Source organism: Onychostoma macrolepis, chromosome 06 (assembly GCF_012432095.1).
Source record: "Onychostoma macrolepis isolate SWU-2019 chromosome 06, ASM1243209v1, whole genome shotgun sequence".
In the NCBI taxonomy this organism is placed as follows: Eukaryota; Metazoa; Chordata; class Actinopteri; order Cypriniformes; family Cyprinidae; genus Onychostoma; species Onychostoma macrolepis.
The window spans coordinates 3,116,852-3,132,724 of record NC_081160.1 but is presented as its reverse complement, the minus strand read 5'-3'; the positions used below and the strand labels follow the sequence as shown (position 1 = coordinate 3,132,724).

Here is a 15,873-nt window from a genome sequence, read left to right as displayed (position 1 = left end):
AAGACAACACAAAAGACTACTTACTACACAAACACTATTTACAACCATTTCTGCACTTATCATAATGCCAACTTAGACAGGAAGAGACCACATGACTGACCAACCACAGTTCGTTTTGTTTTTGTGTTCCATTTAGGTTAGGTTAAAGCCACTAACACTGTAAACTATGTTAATGTAGTAACTACCTCTTCTTTAAAAATGCTTCTAATTTAAATTATTTTGTTTCTGGGTTCACTGTTAATATCTAATAAATAAATGGTTTGTAAATGTGATGCTCACTGGATTTCACCACTTACCAGCACCAGAGTTCGGAGGCAGGAGTTGCAGCGCGAGAATCCCCTGCCTCACCATGCTGACCAGCCCGACATCAGCCGTCACCATGGAAACCCCCGGCTTCCTCTGAGACAGTTCCTCCACAGCATCGTTAGAGAAGGACTGATAGACAGATCCACTGAACTGAAGAACAAACAAACAAACATGTTTTCTAATCTAACATTTCAAGTTCAAAAGTTTGGGGTTGGTAAGTCTCTTCTGCTCACCAAGGCTGCATTTATTTGATCACAAATACAGTAAAAACAGTAATATTCTAAAATATAATTACAATTTTGAATTTTCTTTGAATATTAAAAAAAAAAAAAAAAAAAAGTAATTGATTTCTGTGATCAAAGCTGAATTTTCAGCATCATTACTCCAGTCTTCAGTGTCACACAATTCTTCAGAAATCATTCTAATATGCTGATTTGCTGCTCAAGAAACATTTCTGATTATTAGCAATGTTGAAAACAGTTGTGCTGCTCCATTTTTTTTTTTTTTTTTTTTTGTGGAAACCATGATATTTTTCAGTACTCTTTTATAAATAGAAAGTTCAAAAGAGCAGCATTTACTAGAAATCTTAGAAATCTTTTGTAACATTACAAATGTCTTTACTGTCAATTGAATACATCCTGAATAAAATTGATTTCTTTCAAAAAAATCTTACTGACCCCAAACTTTTGAACAGTAGTATATCACAAGAAAGAGTACAATTATTATGCATAATATCATAATAACACATGAACATTAATTAAGCAACAACGTATGAGAGGTTGTGATGAATTATTGCACAATATCACTAAACATCGGTGTCTTTTATATTGACGTTGCTCCCATTTTATAAAAACAATAAGCCTCTTGTGGCTGTGCTTTCCAGTGATTTTACCACAATTAATTAGCTATTTTTCATTTCATTTCTATTAATACCTTTATAAGGGAGAATTCACCTAAAAATGAAAATTCTGTCATCAGTTACTCACCATCAAGTCGTTCCAAACCTTTATTAATTACTTTCTTTTTATTCTTCAAAACATCTTCTCATACAGGTTTGAAACAAGTGGAGGTGATTAAATCATGCCAGAATTTTCATAATTACCATCCCTTTAATTTTAGTAAAATTGCTGTACTGCATTGCAATGTGGCTTCTTCCTGCGTATTGATTTATTGCGAGTATGAAAACCACAAGCGAGCTGCTCTTGCCTGATTGTGCTGCTGCTGTAGGACGTCAGCAATGCTGCTCTCCACGGCTCTCAGCTGCTGATAGATATGATGCAAGAACTGCTCCAAATCCATACAGTCCAGCTGACAGCCCTGAACCAACACCTGACGGCAGAGTCATGGGATATAATTGATCAGAAAAAAAAAAAACAGCCAGCTAACGCACAGTCATAGATTCACAAAGACCTGAGGTCCAGACCTGATGAGAACTAAGGCCAATGATGGAGGAATACGCCAGAATAGTGATGAAGATCTCTGGCTGGAACAAGTGATCAGTTCCTGGGACTTTAAAGGGTTTTGCCAGACCAATCAAGCACCGAGACAGAGCGTGGAAGACTTCATCAAAGATCATCTCTCCTGTGCTGTCATCCTGAAAACAGACAGCATATGACTTTGCACTCTTCAATTAGATCATTCCATTTAAAACAAGGGCTACAATTAGATTACTTAACCTGTGCTTCTTATAGCAAAGATGTCATATTTCATAGAAGGTGCATGTATTTTTGCAAGCCCATATATTTTTCTCTTGTTTGACTTTAAGTTATGTTTGTAACGTTTGAAAATTAAGAAACATTAAAAAAAAAAAAAAAGGGCTACACTTTATTTTAAGATGTCCTTGTTACAGTGTAATTATACATTTAAGTACTGAGTAATATTAATTAACTACATGTACTTACTCTATGGTTAGGGTTCGGATTAGGGTTTGGTTTAGGGTTACTTGCATGTAATAATGCATAATTAATTGTTATTATAATAGTAAGTACATGTAACGTGTAACAAGGACACCTTGAAATAAAGGGTTACCAAAACAAGTTACTGAATGTGATGATGATGATGATGGTCTCGTACCACGATCCCGGTGGATGGGCTCAGGTCCAGCTCGATGATGAAGCGGTACCTGCGCGCCAGGAAGGTGACGCGTGTGGAGGGAACCAGCAGACATGGGCAGGACGAGGAAGGAGAATCGGGCTGCCATCCTTTCGGGAGGACGCTCAAAACATCCAGCTCGTTCTCTGACTTCAGCTGATGGACACACACAGACACAGTGAGATTCTCACAGGATATGATGGGAGACAGTGTCATGTGATCCATGAAGATCTGATCTGATCTGGCTGATGCGATTCAGCACAAAAACTGAACAACTAAACTGCTGTTGTTCCAGTACAGGCCTCTGAGGTAAAGAAGGAAGGCCTGAGACATGCATTTAAGGATAATTAAACAAAGAAAGAATATATTAAAGGACGATTAATTGACTGTCATTTGGCCATTTAAGGATTATTACATCAGCTGGTAATCATGTCTGCTTGGACAATTAACATTTTGGTCAATTTTGAGTAAATATTGTGTAAAATAAGTGTTTCATTTCATGCAATCTAATTTTCTGGCTTTAAAACAAATGTTTATTACAATTTAAAGGTCTGGGGTCAGTAAGATTTTTTTCTAAATACTTTTATTCAGCAAGGATGCATTAAACTGATAAAAAGTGACGGAAAAGACACTTATAGTAACTTTTGGACTTTCTAAAAAAAAAAATAATAATTTTTTTAAATCACGGTTTCCCAAAAAAAAAAAAAATTCTTAAGCAGCAAATCAGCATATTAGAATGATATCTGAAGGATCATGTGACACTGAAGACTGGAGTAATGATGCTGAAAATTCAGCTTTGATCACAGGAATAAATTACATTTTACAATATATTCACATAGAATACAGTTATTTTAAACTGTAAAAATATTTCACAACATTACTGTATTTTTGATCAAATAAATGCAGCCTTAATGAGTAGAAGAGGCTTCGCTCAAAAACCTGCCAACCCCAAACTTTTGGACAATAGTTTATCAGAATGAAATCACTCTTTTCTCTAGATATTCTCTAGACAAGATAAAAATGTAAAAACTGTAACTTGAATGCAATGTAAGTCGCTTTGGATAAAAGCGTCTGCTAAATGCATAAATGTAAATGTATTCACACAGAATCATTGCAAGAGCCATTAGTCGATTACGGAATCAAACCAAACTCTCTCTCACCAGCTCAGACAGAGGACTGGGCCGAACGACCTGATTGAGCCGGTTGAGGAACCAGGACAGACGCACATTGCGTGATATCCTGTACTCCTCTTTCATCAGCAGGTACACCTGCTCAGCCTCCTCCACCTTCAGAGAGAAAAACACCATAAACAGCCAACAAACATTTACCATGGGAACAAACATTTGCATGTCAATTTAAGAGCATGTTCCTGGATAAAAAGCTGGTCTTTGGTTCTTGAAATGAGAAATAAGCTGCTTTTTTTGACAGATACACAAGACAACGTTAATCCTCGTGATGTCGAACGTGTTGTAGTTACACTGTATAACATATGTTCACCATATAACTTCAGTTTCACATATACAACATCATTAAGATAATAAAAAAATAAAAAAAGTATAAAAAAAGTTCCTTAAATTATTCCACATACAAATAATATTCTATGTTCTAATAAGCTAATTCTATGTTCGTTTCTAAATTAATACTGGCCCAGGAGGTGTCATCTAACATTTAGCATATTTCATTACATTCTATTCCTATCTGGTTATGGGTTTAGTGGCTCTACAGACACCATAAAGATCTCCAGCCATCAGATACTTGGATTCACCATTTGAAAGCGTTGTTGAATTCGTAGTTATCCTTCCAGAAACAAGTAAAAAGCAGTACATAACTAAGCAAAAAATAAAACATCATTCTACTTCAAGACACCAAACAAAGAAACAAAACTGTTTAAGAAAACAAAACCAAGAACAAAAGATCTTTATAGTTTGACTGTCTGATTGATTTTGACTGGGTTAAAAATGAGTCCAGTGTTGAAACACACTGCAGTGTTTATAACAACTTATATCCACTGCTGGACAGTTTCAAAAAGCTTCCGCTAAATTTGAAGAAGAATAGATTTAACTACATGCTGTGTGTCTACATTTGATTTCACTGAAGTATATGAAGAGCATGTTGTTGTTGTGCAGTCTGAGGGAGGGGCTGCAGACACATGACAGAACTGCATTCAACTGATTTACCTCCAACCTCCGCCTTAAACCTCTCCCAAATATCTCTTATTTAGTTAACAGGTTAGAAAAAGGCATTCGGTGCAGGAATAACAGAATAAAAGTCTCACGTTATTCCTAAAATCAATGTTTTTCTCCTGTTCTGTTTATTTGCTCTGTTGTTCAAGTAGTAAACAATTCCGAAGGAACTGAATAAAACAAACACACTCGCTCCAAACAAGAGTTTAGTTTACCTCATTGTCCTGTCTGTCTGCCATGCCGTGCTTCTCATTACTGGCAGGTTGATTTTGAGCGAGTTTTTACAGGGTTTGTGTCCGTAAACTGCAGTTCATCTGACTGCAGCTGCTTCACTTCCCGTTCACGAATTCAAAATAAAAGCCCTCATATACGTTTACAAATACACTGAGAAAATTGTATACTGGCATTGATTATAATATTAGTATTTTTAATGTAATTCTAACTTATTAAAAGTTACATTAAAGACATTTTGAGAGAAAAGTTGAATTGCAAATGTATTTATTTGTATTAAATATGTCGAATTCCTACAGAGTGTGTTTAGTTCCATGTGCTAGATGTATTTTGGACTTCATCTTTGAAGTCCAAATGGAAATCTTTGAAGATCAACTCAAAATATAAAAAGTTGAGATCTTAGTCTACGTTTTCTTCTGATAATTAAATTGGAACAAACAAACTACATTACTGGTCTCAAAATTATGTGGCGATTCTATTTACAACTATATATATTAGAAAAGTTTAGGAACGGTTTTCTCGGGCGCGTTTTGACAGCCGGACACCGTTTGCTGCTGCAAGTGTTTGTTTACTTCCGCTTTATTGTGCAGTTTGGACAGTAGCTTTGAAATGCAGGTAAATTGTTAAATATGTTTACTTTAAGTTTATTTTTTACAGCTGTTTCACATTTCTAAAAACTCACTTGCAATTAATGACGCAAGCACGCATGCAGTTTGCGAAAATATACCTTTTTTGCGGTTGGTTTTGTCTGCGTATACGTTAGAGTGCTGGCATGCTAACTGTTGAGCTCTACACTGCAGAATTTTTTTAAACATTTATTATTGTTTTATTAGGTCATATAAGAGTTGAGGGCGGTGTGTTTGTGTTTTATTTCGATAGCAGCGGGAGGAGAAGCAGCTGGAGGCGTCTCTGGAGTCTCTGCTCGCTCGCGTGGCTCATCTGAAAGGTTCCCTGCAGAGTTTCATTTTGAAACTGGAAAACGAGCATGACAGAGTCACATGGTGAGTGAGAACTACAGATCTTTCCCGATAAACTCGCAGTGGATCTGTCACTATATTGACGCGGATGTTTTGAATTCAGGCCCTCGGTGCTGGATAATTTCGCCCTTCTGTCTGGGCAGCTGAACACCATCAATAAGGTGTTAAAAAACGAGAAGACCCCATCCTACAGGTCTCAGGTCATCATCCCCCTGCTGCTGTCTCCTGATCGAGATGAAGAGCTGGTGGTGAGCGTATTCACCGAGTCACTCTACTTATGATAGCGTAACTTAACTGGCTTTTTAAGATGCTGTTTCTTCTGTTCCAGAAACTAACAGAGCAGCGGGTGCCTGTGTTCAGCCATGAGATCGTGCCGGATCATCTCAGGACCAAACCCGACCCGGAGGTGGAGGAACAGGAGAAACACCTGAGTGCCGAAGCGGCCCGGATCGGACCTGAAGTAGCTCAGGTAAACAAACACATGAGCCTTCTTTGCCTGACTTGACAAAGCAACACCTTTGCAACCATCTAGAAAGGACTAAATCACATCCCTGTATTCAGAAGTCACCGGTATTCAGACAAAAAAAGTTAAGCTTCTGTAACCCTCTGGTATACCCTGTTTAAAACAGATCGAAAACAATAAGCTTAACTTTTTTCTTAATGAAACTAATGCATTACATTTTCATTAAATAATATATTTTTTAAGGGAATTCATGGAACTATTCAATATACACATCTATTAACCATTCATTTCTATATTATTTCTATATAATAATTTTATATAATTTATATATAAAATACAAATATTAGATAATTTTTACTTTTCTATTTTATATAGTGGGAAATAAAGCAAAAGTGTGCATATATGTACACACATGAGAAATGACTGTGTATTCCCTAGTTGTTGCTTATAAGAGTATTTGCATACATAATTACTGAATTTTATTTTATTTGCTACTTTTTGGTTGATTTGTAGATTATACTCCAAAAAAAATGGCTGTTTTTTTTCACATTCGTTTTTGATCATGAAAATCAATGTAACTATTTTCTTATGACCATTTAGCCTTTTTTTTTAGTGTTCATATTGCAAGTACCACCAAAGTCACCATTCCAATAAAATAAATAAAATCTTTGTTTCTGTTTTTTAATGACTGAAGACCACCTAAGGATTAACCTGTAAACTAACCTTGACACTGCTGTAAACACGTTATAAATGTGAAATGTATTGAAAAGGTTGGTTGTTGAATTTTGTTCCGTTATAATTTTAGAAACAGATCCAAACACTGAATAAACTTTGCTCGAATCTTTTGGAAAAGCTGAATAATCCTCGTGACGACAGAGACTCTGAAACGTCAGGTAGGTTAACCATTGTTCCTGGTTTATATTTGCTGGTTTGTCATGTGTGCAAAGCCATTGATGTTAAATAGATGTTTCTCTTCAGCTTTGAGACAAAACAAGCCATCCTTTAATCCTGCCGACACGAACGCTCTGGTGGCAGCGGTGGGGTTCGGAAAGGGACTCTCGAAATGTAGGCCACCCGGACCCGTCCCTCCTGGTCACCCTGGACAGCCGATGATGTCAACAGGTCCCACACTACAGCAGGTCACAATCGCTGGAACCACGGGCCATCAGGCCGGCATGGGAGGACAGGTCGCCCAACAGCAGCCTGGACAACCTGGTACCACATTTAATAATGTCACAAACAAATTTATGCACAAAATCACCATTTATCATGCTCATGCTGTGATTTAATTCTACACTTTCTATTTTAACAGGTAAAATGCCCAGCAACATCAAGACTAACATCAAGTCTGCATCCATGCATCCTTACAACCGATGAGTTTCCTTCATAAATGCTGTATTTTGTGACACAACGTTTAGTATATGAAGCAAAAAAAGCTCATTTGTTGTGTGCGTTTTCAATAAACTAATTTGTTGAAATCATGTGTTATCAAATTTTATTTTGTCACATCAGATTTCAAAGAAATAAATTCAAATGTAGTACTGAGAAACACAACAGTGACACTAAAGTGTAAGGAGCACTTGGACGTACTGAACATAGTGGTCTATTTCAGTCACTAGGTGGCAATGTTGGCTTTTTATTGAATGTGAATCTGACGGCTAAGTACAGTACACTGCCATTCTAAAGTTTGGTATAACTAATATTAAAGTATAACATACTTTTTATTCATCAAGGATGCATTCAATTGATCAAAAGTGGCAGTAAAGACTTTTTTCTTTTTTTTTTAATAAATGCTGTTCTTTTGAACTTTCTATTTATCAAAGAATTATGGAAAATAAAATGTATCACGGTATCATCAGAAATGTTTCTTGAGAATCAAATCAGCATATTAGAATGATTTCTGAAGGATCATGTGACACTGAAGACTGGAGTAATGATGCTGAAAATTCAGCTTTGATCACAGCAATAAATTACTTTTTAAGAATATATTACAAAAGAAAACAGGTATTTTTTCACAGTATTACTGTTTTTGCTGTATTTTTGATTAAATAAATGCAGCTTTGGTGAGCAGAAGAGACTTCTTTTAAAAAAACAAAACAAATATTACTGGCCCCAAATTTTTTGAATGGTAGTGTATTTTCATAAAGAGAAATTTCATATGAATTCATATATTAATATGCTTATTGAATTATTAAAATTTTCCATTTTCATGGCAAGTTTAAATATTGATTTGGGAGCTTATCTCTTACAATTTCGATATTGAAATTGTGGACATAGTGGACATTGTCGCAGTCAACATGGGACTGCGTTATGTTCTGCAACATCTTGTTAGACCTGGGAATTAAGCAAGGACTTTATTTGTGGACTTCAGTTCGGCCTTCAGTACCATCGTGCCTGATCTTCTCTCAGATAAACTGACCCAGCTCTCCGTGCTCTCCTCAATCTGTCAGTGGATCACCAGCTTCCTGACAGACAGACAGCAGCTATAGTGAGGCTGGGCAAACTCACATCCAGGACCCTCACGATCAGCACTGGTGCCCCTCAGGGATCCCTGCTGCTCTTCTCCCTGTATACAAATGAATGCACTGCAAAAGACCCCTCTGTCAAGTTCCTGAAATTTGCAGGTGACACTACCATCATTGGCCTCATTCACAATGGAGACGAGTCTTCTTACAGACAGTAACTGGTGCAGTAACAACAACCTGGAGCTCAAAACAGTGGAGATGATCGTGGACTTCAGGAGGAACCCCTCTGCACTCCCCCCACTCACCATCATGAACAGTCATTCAGGTTCCTGGGCACCACCATCTCTCAGGACCTGAAGTGGGACACTCACATAGACTCCATTGCTAAACAGGCCCAGCAGAGGTTGTTGAGGAAATTCAACCTGCCACAGGAGCTGCTGAAACAGTTCTACTCGGGCATCGAGTCTGTCCTGTGTTCATCCGTAACTGTCTGGTTTGGTTCAGCTACCAAATCAGACATCAAGAGACTACAGCGGACAGTCGGGACTGCTGAGAGGATTATTGGTGCCCCTCTGCCCAACCTCTAAGATATTGTCCATACATAGTCCTATATGTATTGTCCTATACATTGTCCATCATAACTGACATATTTGTACATAGAATCCGAAATGTGTACATTTGTAAACTGCACTCTTGTAAATAACATATCTGAACATTCATTTAAACAATTACAGTCTTTCCTTCTATACTTCTGTAGATTGCATTATTTAATTTTCTGTTTTTCTTATATTAGTGTTACGCTCCATTTCTATGGTGTTATATGTATGTCTATCATGAATGTCTGTACTTTCTTCAGCACTGGAAGCTCCTGTCGTCAAGTCAAATTCCTTGTGTGTGTAAACTTATTTGGTAATAAAGCTCTTTCTGATTCTGATTTAATGTTCCTCATTGAGGAGGTAAATGTTACGATTACTGACAATTGTGCACTTTTTTTTTGTTTCATTCTAGCTTTCATGCTTTGTTTTACAGTTCACATGAATGTCGTAGTGATCGCAGATTAAACGTCTGTTCATAGCCTCAATAATAAAAAATTATTACAAGGTGCCATTGTAGTATACCATCGTTTTTTTGGACATGTATCATGACTTGTTTTTCTTTTCTTTTTATCATGATGATCATGCACACATTGCACAATAAAAACCAAATCTATTTGCTGGATCATCATACACTTTAGGAGCAGGGAAAAAAAGCTTTTTTCTTTGAACCCCACTGACTCACCCGTGACACATGAACCTGACAGCAGCAGTGCTGATCCCACGACATCACACACCTTCAGTATCACCTCACCCCGCGTGGGTGTTTAATGGTAAATCTGCAAGTGAAAATGAAAGCGGTTTGGGACCCTTTTGAGTTCTTTGAGCCAATTAGCACATCAGGAGCATCGGCGGGTGATACATGAACCTTCTCAGAGGATTCCTGAATTTAATCACATTCATAGATGTGCACATAAATTAGGTATAAAATTTCACTTCCCTTTTGAGTTCTGTGGGTGTTAATGAATACATAAGAGGAAATAATTGCTGAGAATTAACTAACTCGACTGACAATTCAGACAGTATCTGCAAATATTTACCATTAAACATGGAAGAACTGTAATAGAAAATGTCAAAATATAGCATATATAGCAATTACTAAATTTTTTATTTTGGTTTTTTGAAATGGACACTTTCATTATTATAAGACTTGATATCAGGCACAGTTCACTCAATTAACATTCTGCCATTTGCGTTTCTGGTCCCCGTGGCCTTCCATATATGGGAAGTTTTGATTTAGAGTTTGTATTGATCTAGATGTATTGATCTTGAAATCGTGTTCTAGATCACTTTTTGACCAGTTCAAGTGCTCAAATGAACTTCAGTGGATTCATGTGGCCAAAAATACAAGATAAACTGTTGAGTGCAACTGGGATCTGGATTTAAACCCCAGTTCATCCATATAAATGTTTTTTTAATGAGCCAATCAAAATCATGCCGGTGGATGTATAGCAGGAGTGAGAGGCAATTATCATGAATTTTATATAGTGATTTACCTGGAATGGAGAGCAGGTCCCAGATAAGCAACAGAGACTAGAGCTGTGCACTCATTTGACTGCAGTAAACATGCACCTAGCAACCGCTCATAACACCCTAGCAACGAGTTAAAACCATCTGCATTTCAGTATAACCATCAGACCAATGCACTTAAAACCAATGGTAAATATAAACAGATGATTCTTGGACATTTTGCTCTTTTGCATTTTGCATTTTGCTTGGAAATTACACACACCCATACTGTAAATGCAAATTTTGAAGCAGTTATGTGTATTAAAAAAAATTATATTTGTAACTACAAAGAATGTTTGTGGTGTGAGAATGTGTGCAGTTTAAATTGTACAACTAAATGTCTAATAAAACTACACTGCAAAGGTAGCAGTGGCACAGAAGTGCTTCTAAAGTGGCATTAAGGCGTCTTTATACTGACTATTTAATGCTGTTGGCATAAATGCATTTAGATTGTAACTGCACCTTTATATGGTACTGATAGGCTGAGGTGGATTCAGAGCAGACATCATTTGTTCTGGCTTTTATGTGCCATTGCTTCTCGATCTTCTTAAATTTGATTAATATTATTCGCAACGCATCAGAGGATTGTAGTTCTTTGTCTCGCTAAAGCCATTAAATGCATAGTCTAATACAGGGTTCCTCAGATCTTTCCCTGGAGGGCCAATCTGCTGCAGAGTTTAGCTCTAACCCTGATCAAACTCACCTACCTGTGATTTTCTAATGATCTTGAAGACTCTGATTAGCATGCTCAGGTGTGTTTGATTAGGGTTACAGCTAAACTCTGCAGGAGTGGGCCAGATTTGAGGATGCCTGGTCTAATAAGTTTGTCTTTTTCTTCGTTTTTCTTTACATTTTTTGCTTCAGATAAAAATTGGTACTGTTATAATTCTCCTTGTAGCTGGTTGACTCAGTTCATGGCTTATAGTGCTTTAACAAAGAATTTTTAAAATCCCTATGGAAAAAATGCTTCCAGAACCAGTGCCGCTGAAAAAGTAGGAGGCACTAATGCACTCTACTGTGGTGGCAAATTTTGTATGGGCAAACACCACTTCAGAATATGTGTAAAAAGTTATAATAATAACAAATAAAAAAAAATTAAAAATGTAAAAAGTTGATTTGTTGTTATTTGTGTGTTTATCATGATGGAAGCTTGCTTCCGCCACAAAAAAAAAAAAAAAAAAGATTTGATCAGAATCTAGAAATTAAATTAGTGAGTAGCAATTGCAAATCCAATTCTGTGGAAGCTCACAATTGCAAGTTAATCTTGAAATTCTGATAAAAAAAAAAAAAGAAATCAGAATCGCAATTACCTTTTTTATTATATATTCAGTGGCAGAAACAAGCTCCTATAGTTTGTTGTTCTTGTCATTGAAACATTCCATCATCTATGATTTAAAAATGAAGTTCACAGATTTTCGAGTGTGAGTCTTGCTGTCATATTGCAGGGCATTTCCCAGCATTCAGCCGGCAGGGTGATGTTTTACTCGACAGAGGAACTGAATGTGACAGCGGCCTCCTGCCTTGAGTCTCATCTGAGTCTCAGACACCAGTTCTTCTGAAAACTAGACTGTTTACAGAGAAATATAGAGCTCACCAGATCTATACTCAGAAGAAGAAAAAAACTCCCACATCACTGAGCTGAGACAGAAATAACAACAAACACTGACCCCTGTAACCCTGAGAACACACACTTAAATAACTTATCAAACAAATCAACTTAACCTGACCCTCCAAAGCAGCGGAATGTGTCAGAAAACTGTAAAACTGCGAATCAAACAGCCTTTTTGTTCAGCCAAACGCACTTTTAATCCTTCAAAACAGTGATAATTGTTTGACAAGAAAGACAGAATAGACACAGGTCTGGATGAGCAGGACTCTGACAATCTGTCATCGGCTTTGAAGGATATTGAGATTGTATCCGCATCAGCGCGACGCGTCCCACACGCCCTTCGCTTTCGCGCTCTGTTTGGAATCTGTGTTTCAAAGAGATAAGTTTGCTGTTTGTCTCGAGGCGCTGTTTTCAAAGATGCGCAAACGCGCGTCTGATTCATTAACACGAGCCGCTTTAGGCGCTTCTCACAAAGCAGCGCTGTTTAACTTCCAACACCCACATCGCGAAAGTTCATCTCGTCAGAACTGGCAGCGTTTCCGCGATTGTCGACGCGTTCTGCGCTTTGATCCGCCCGAAACGCGCAAGCGAATAGCGCGAGGCTCTTTTTGGGGAAGCTGGTGATCAGTCGCGCCTGACGGGTTACGTACGTCCTCCTGAATTAAGCAGAAAATCAATACCTACATCTAACTCTAGATCTCTATTCTCTCTCAACGCAACGCGAGCCATTAGGGAGGAACTTTACGCTCCCGCTTTGATGGGCGCTGAGATCCCCGCAGCCAAGCGCAATTCACGACCCTCATCCGGCGTGTCAATACGATAAAGCCCTGGCGCAGAACGCTTCAAATTCTCCGCTCGATACAGACGCGGGCGGCGCATCCTCCCTCTGGACACGCGAGATCCGCGCTGCTCCGTAATCCCCGCGCAGCTTTAATTCCTGCCCTGTAGACCTGAGAGCTGTTCCCATCCCATCCGCCCCTGCGGCGAGCTCGTGAGGATGAGGATGATGCGTGTGCATTGTACTGGCATTGATACGCTACATCACACGTGCATTATGCAGAACGCGCAAACGCGCGCGCATGTTGTTTTTACAGGACAAGCACATCATAAAAGCCTCATTCTGTTCATTTTGCCTCATGCTCCATTTACAGCAGATGGGTTTAGGGATGTCATTTCAAAACTTTTGGAAAAAAAATAAAAATAGGCTACACTGCATTGCTGGGATGTTGATTTAAATGAAAAAGTGTATTTTGTGAGTCTAATTATGATTTTATGGTGGTGTTGTTTTTTTCTTTTCTTCTTACAGTGTCTCTAGTATATGGGTCAGTCTCAGAATTTATCTTTGTTCCTGCACTTTTTATTCAACCATTCTTTGACATATTAACCTGGTTTGAATGGTTTGATCTTTTTGACATCAATTTGACAGAATTTTATTGTGAATGCATTTAGGCTATAATTCCAGTAGTTAAACACTTTTATAATGGAAAAAACACAAGACCTAATGATATGAGAGTTTGAAAGAAAAATTTAATATTTGTATTTCAGTTGTGTTTGTCTGGCAATTTGAGTGTGAAAATTCAGAAGAAACCCTTTCAGATTAAAAAAAGAAAAATCCATATAATGGTCATTATAGCCTACTCAGGGTTAAATCTTCAAAGAGTTTAATGTAGATAACATTTGATATAGCTATTAAATAGGGTGCTGATCATGTTTTAGTTGCATTAAGTACTTGTGTGTGTTGCATGTAGAGCTTTCAAGTAAAGGCCAATAAAAGATCTATAGCTATTTAGGCCTAAATGTAGATTATACATATAATAGAATTTTGAAAGCCGCCTTTTTTCTAATTCATTAAATGTACTAATTTTATTTATTTATTTGTGTGTGTGTGTGTGTAGGCCTAAGTGTTTTCTTCTGTGATTTGCGCTGGTGTTTTGAAGCTCAGTCCAGCGGTCTGATTCACTCAAAGGTTCCTGCTCTGAATTCAATTTCAGAACAATGTCCCGCTCGTGGCGAGTGAAAAATGGACTACAGAGATACTCTAAATGGTGGCCATCAATAAACGTGCGGCGCTTTGCTTTGCATTCATCTTCCCCCCTTAATTTGTTTTCCAGACATCAGTCCCTCGGCTGCTGACCTTTGAGAGAGACGCTCCTGAAGCGGCAGATAGAGTGAGACGCTTCCCGCCGGGAGCGCGTGTGTTTATGAAGTGCAGGCGGGAAACAATAGACTGAAGCAGCGCATTTAACCACCGGAGCCCTGCATCTCACACAGACACGCTACCGGAGCCATGTTACCTGAGAGAACCTGAGGGTCATTCTCAGGAAAAACGCTGCCATTTGCTCCTTGAAAGATTTCAGATTTTTGCCATTCTATCATTTCATTTGAAATGGTTTTTCAGATTAGTGGTCAGCATATTTAGCTAGCCTATACAATGGCTAAACGTGTGTTTACAGCCTAGAGCACAATGTGCATGAACAAATTCACAGAAAAAAGCATTTTAAAACATGATGATGCTTTCAAGTTTGTAAAAGCAAAATATAGGCAAGCTGATTTTTAATATTAGGCTAAATAACCAGTTCCATGACAATGAACTGGACATGCAAATTGGATGCCATCTCATTGAAAAAAAAATTAAACACATAAATGTTCTGTTTCTTGAGAATGTGTGTTTTACATTTTTATGCAGGTTTTTAAACATGATCTTCAGTGTGTAGGCTACAATAGCTGCATCTCAAAGTCTGACATCAACTAAAAATATATCGGTCACGTTTGCAACCTCTGAGGAAAAAAAACCTCATTCTGCATACATCAGCACAAAATCAAGCAGTTTCATCTGAGAGAAGGAGATGCATGCCATTGCTCTTTTCTTTTCATTTTTTTACTGTTTGATCAGTCAGTGACTAGATCAGTATTATTATAAGCTATTGGAAATATTTCATAGTATTTCCAATTCAAACAATAGAAGAATAGTGTACTAGACTATCTAGGTCAAAATGACCCAGTCATATATTAAATCTATTTCACATTTTTAATTTTCCAGTGTTGTTTCAGTTAACTAAAACTAAAAGCAAAATTTTACACACTTGAAATAACATTTCTGAAATAATTCCAGCTGTTGCCAAGGCCACGTTTTCTCATTTAGTTAAAGTTGATATACTAAAATAACTAAAACTGAAATAAAAGTTACTAAAAAAGTTTATATAGAGCTATGGAAATAATCAAGATACCACTTGATAATTCTCAGTTTCTCTGGATTTGATTCTATAAACATTCAAAAACACAACAAAATCCTAAAAATGTCCCCTAAATTAATATGAAAACTAAAATGATGACAAATCAATTCAAAATATTCCTAAACACTACAATATCTCATTCACACAAAAATAGCACACTAATTGAACATGAATGCACAAATGAAACCAGACACCAGAGAGAAACATATTGCA

General features: G+C 37.4%; 2 protein-coding genes across 18 annotated transcripts in view; one reads left to right on the top strand and one right to left on the bottom strand.

Annotated features, from left to right (window-relative positions):
• szt2 (SZT2 subunit of KICSTOR complex) overlaps window positions 1–4,937 on the bottom strand; it is a 108,858-nt gene extending 103,921 nt beyond the window's left edge. For all 17 annotated transcript variants that reach the window (XM_058778056.1, XM_058778064.1, XM_058778060.1 and 14 more), the window contains exons 1-6: window positions 4,796–4,937; window positions 3,558–3,683; window positions 2,380–2,553; window positions 1,730–1,900; window positions 1,513–1,635; window positions 297–456 (exon numbers count right to left, since the gene is read on the bottom strand). In XM_058778056.1, coding sequence (XP_058634039.1) covers window positions 297–456; window positions 1,513–1,635; window positions 1,730–1,900; window positions 2,380–2,553; window positions 3,558–3,683; window positions 4,796–4,819 — 778 coding nt within the window. In that variant the 5' untranslated portion in view covers window positions 4,820–4,937. The remainder of the gene's footprint in view (window positions 1–296; window positions 457–1,512; window positions 1,636–1,729; window positions 1,901–2,379; window positions 2,554–3,557; window positions 3,684–4,795) is intronic.
• A 328-nt stretch (window positions 4,938–5,265) lies between these two features.
• Window positions 5,266–7,722, top strand: med8 (mediator complex subunit 8). The gene is made up of 7 exons (XM_058779410.1): window positions 5,266–5,426; window positions 5,691–5,812; window positions 5,892–6,036; window positions 6,117–6,257; window positions 7,057–7,144; window positions 7,230–7,466; window positions 7,564–7,722. The coding sequence occupies exons 1-7, from the start codon at window positions 5,421–5,423 to the stop codon at window positions 7,626–7,628; spliced, it is 804 nt and encodes a 267-aa protein (XP_058635393.1). The 5' UTR covers window positions 5,266–5,420; the 3' UTR covers window positions 7,629–7,722.
• The last annotated feature ends 8,151 nt before the right edge of the window (window positions 7,723–15,873 follow it).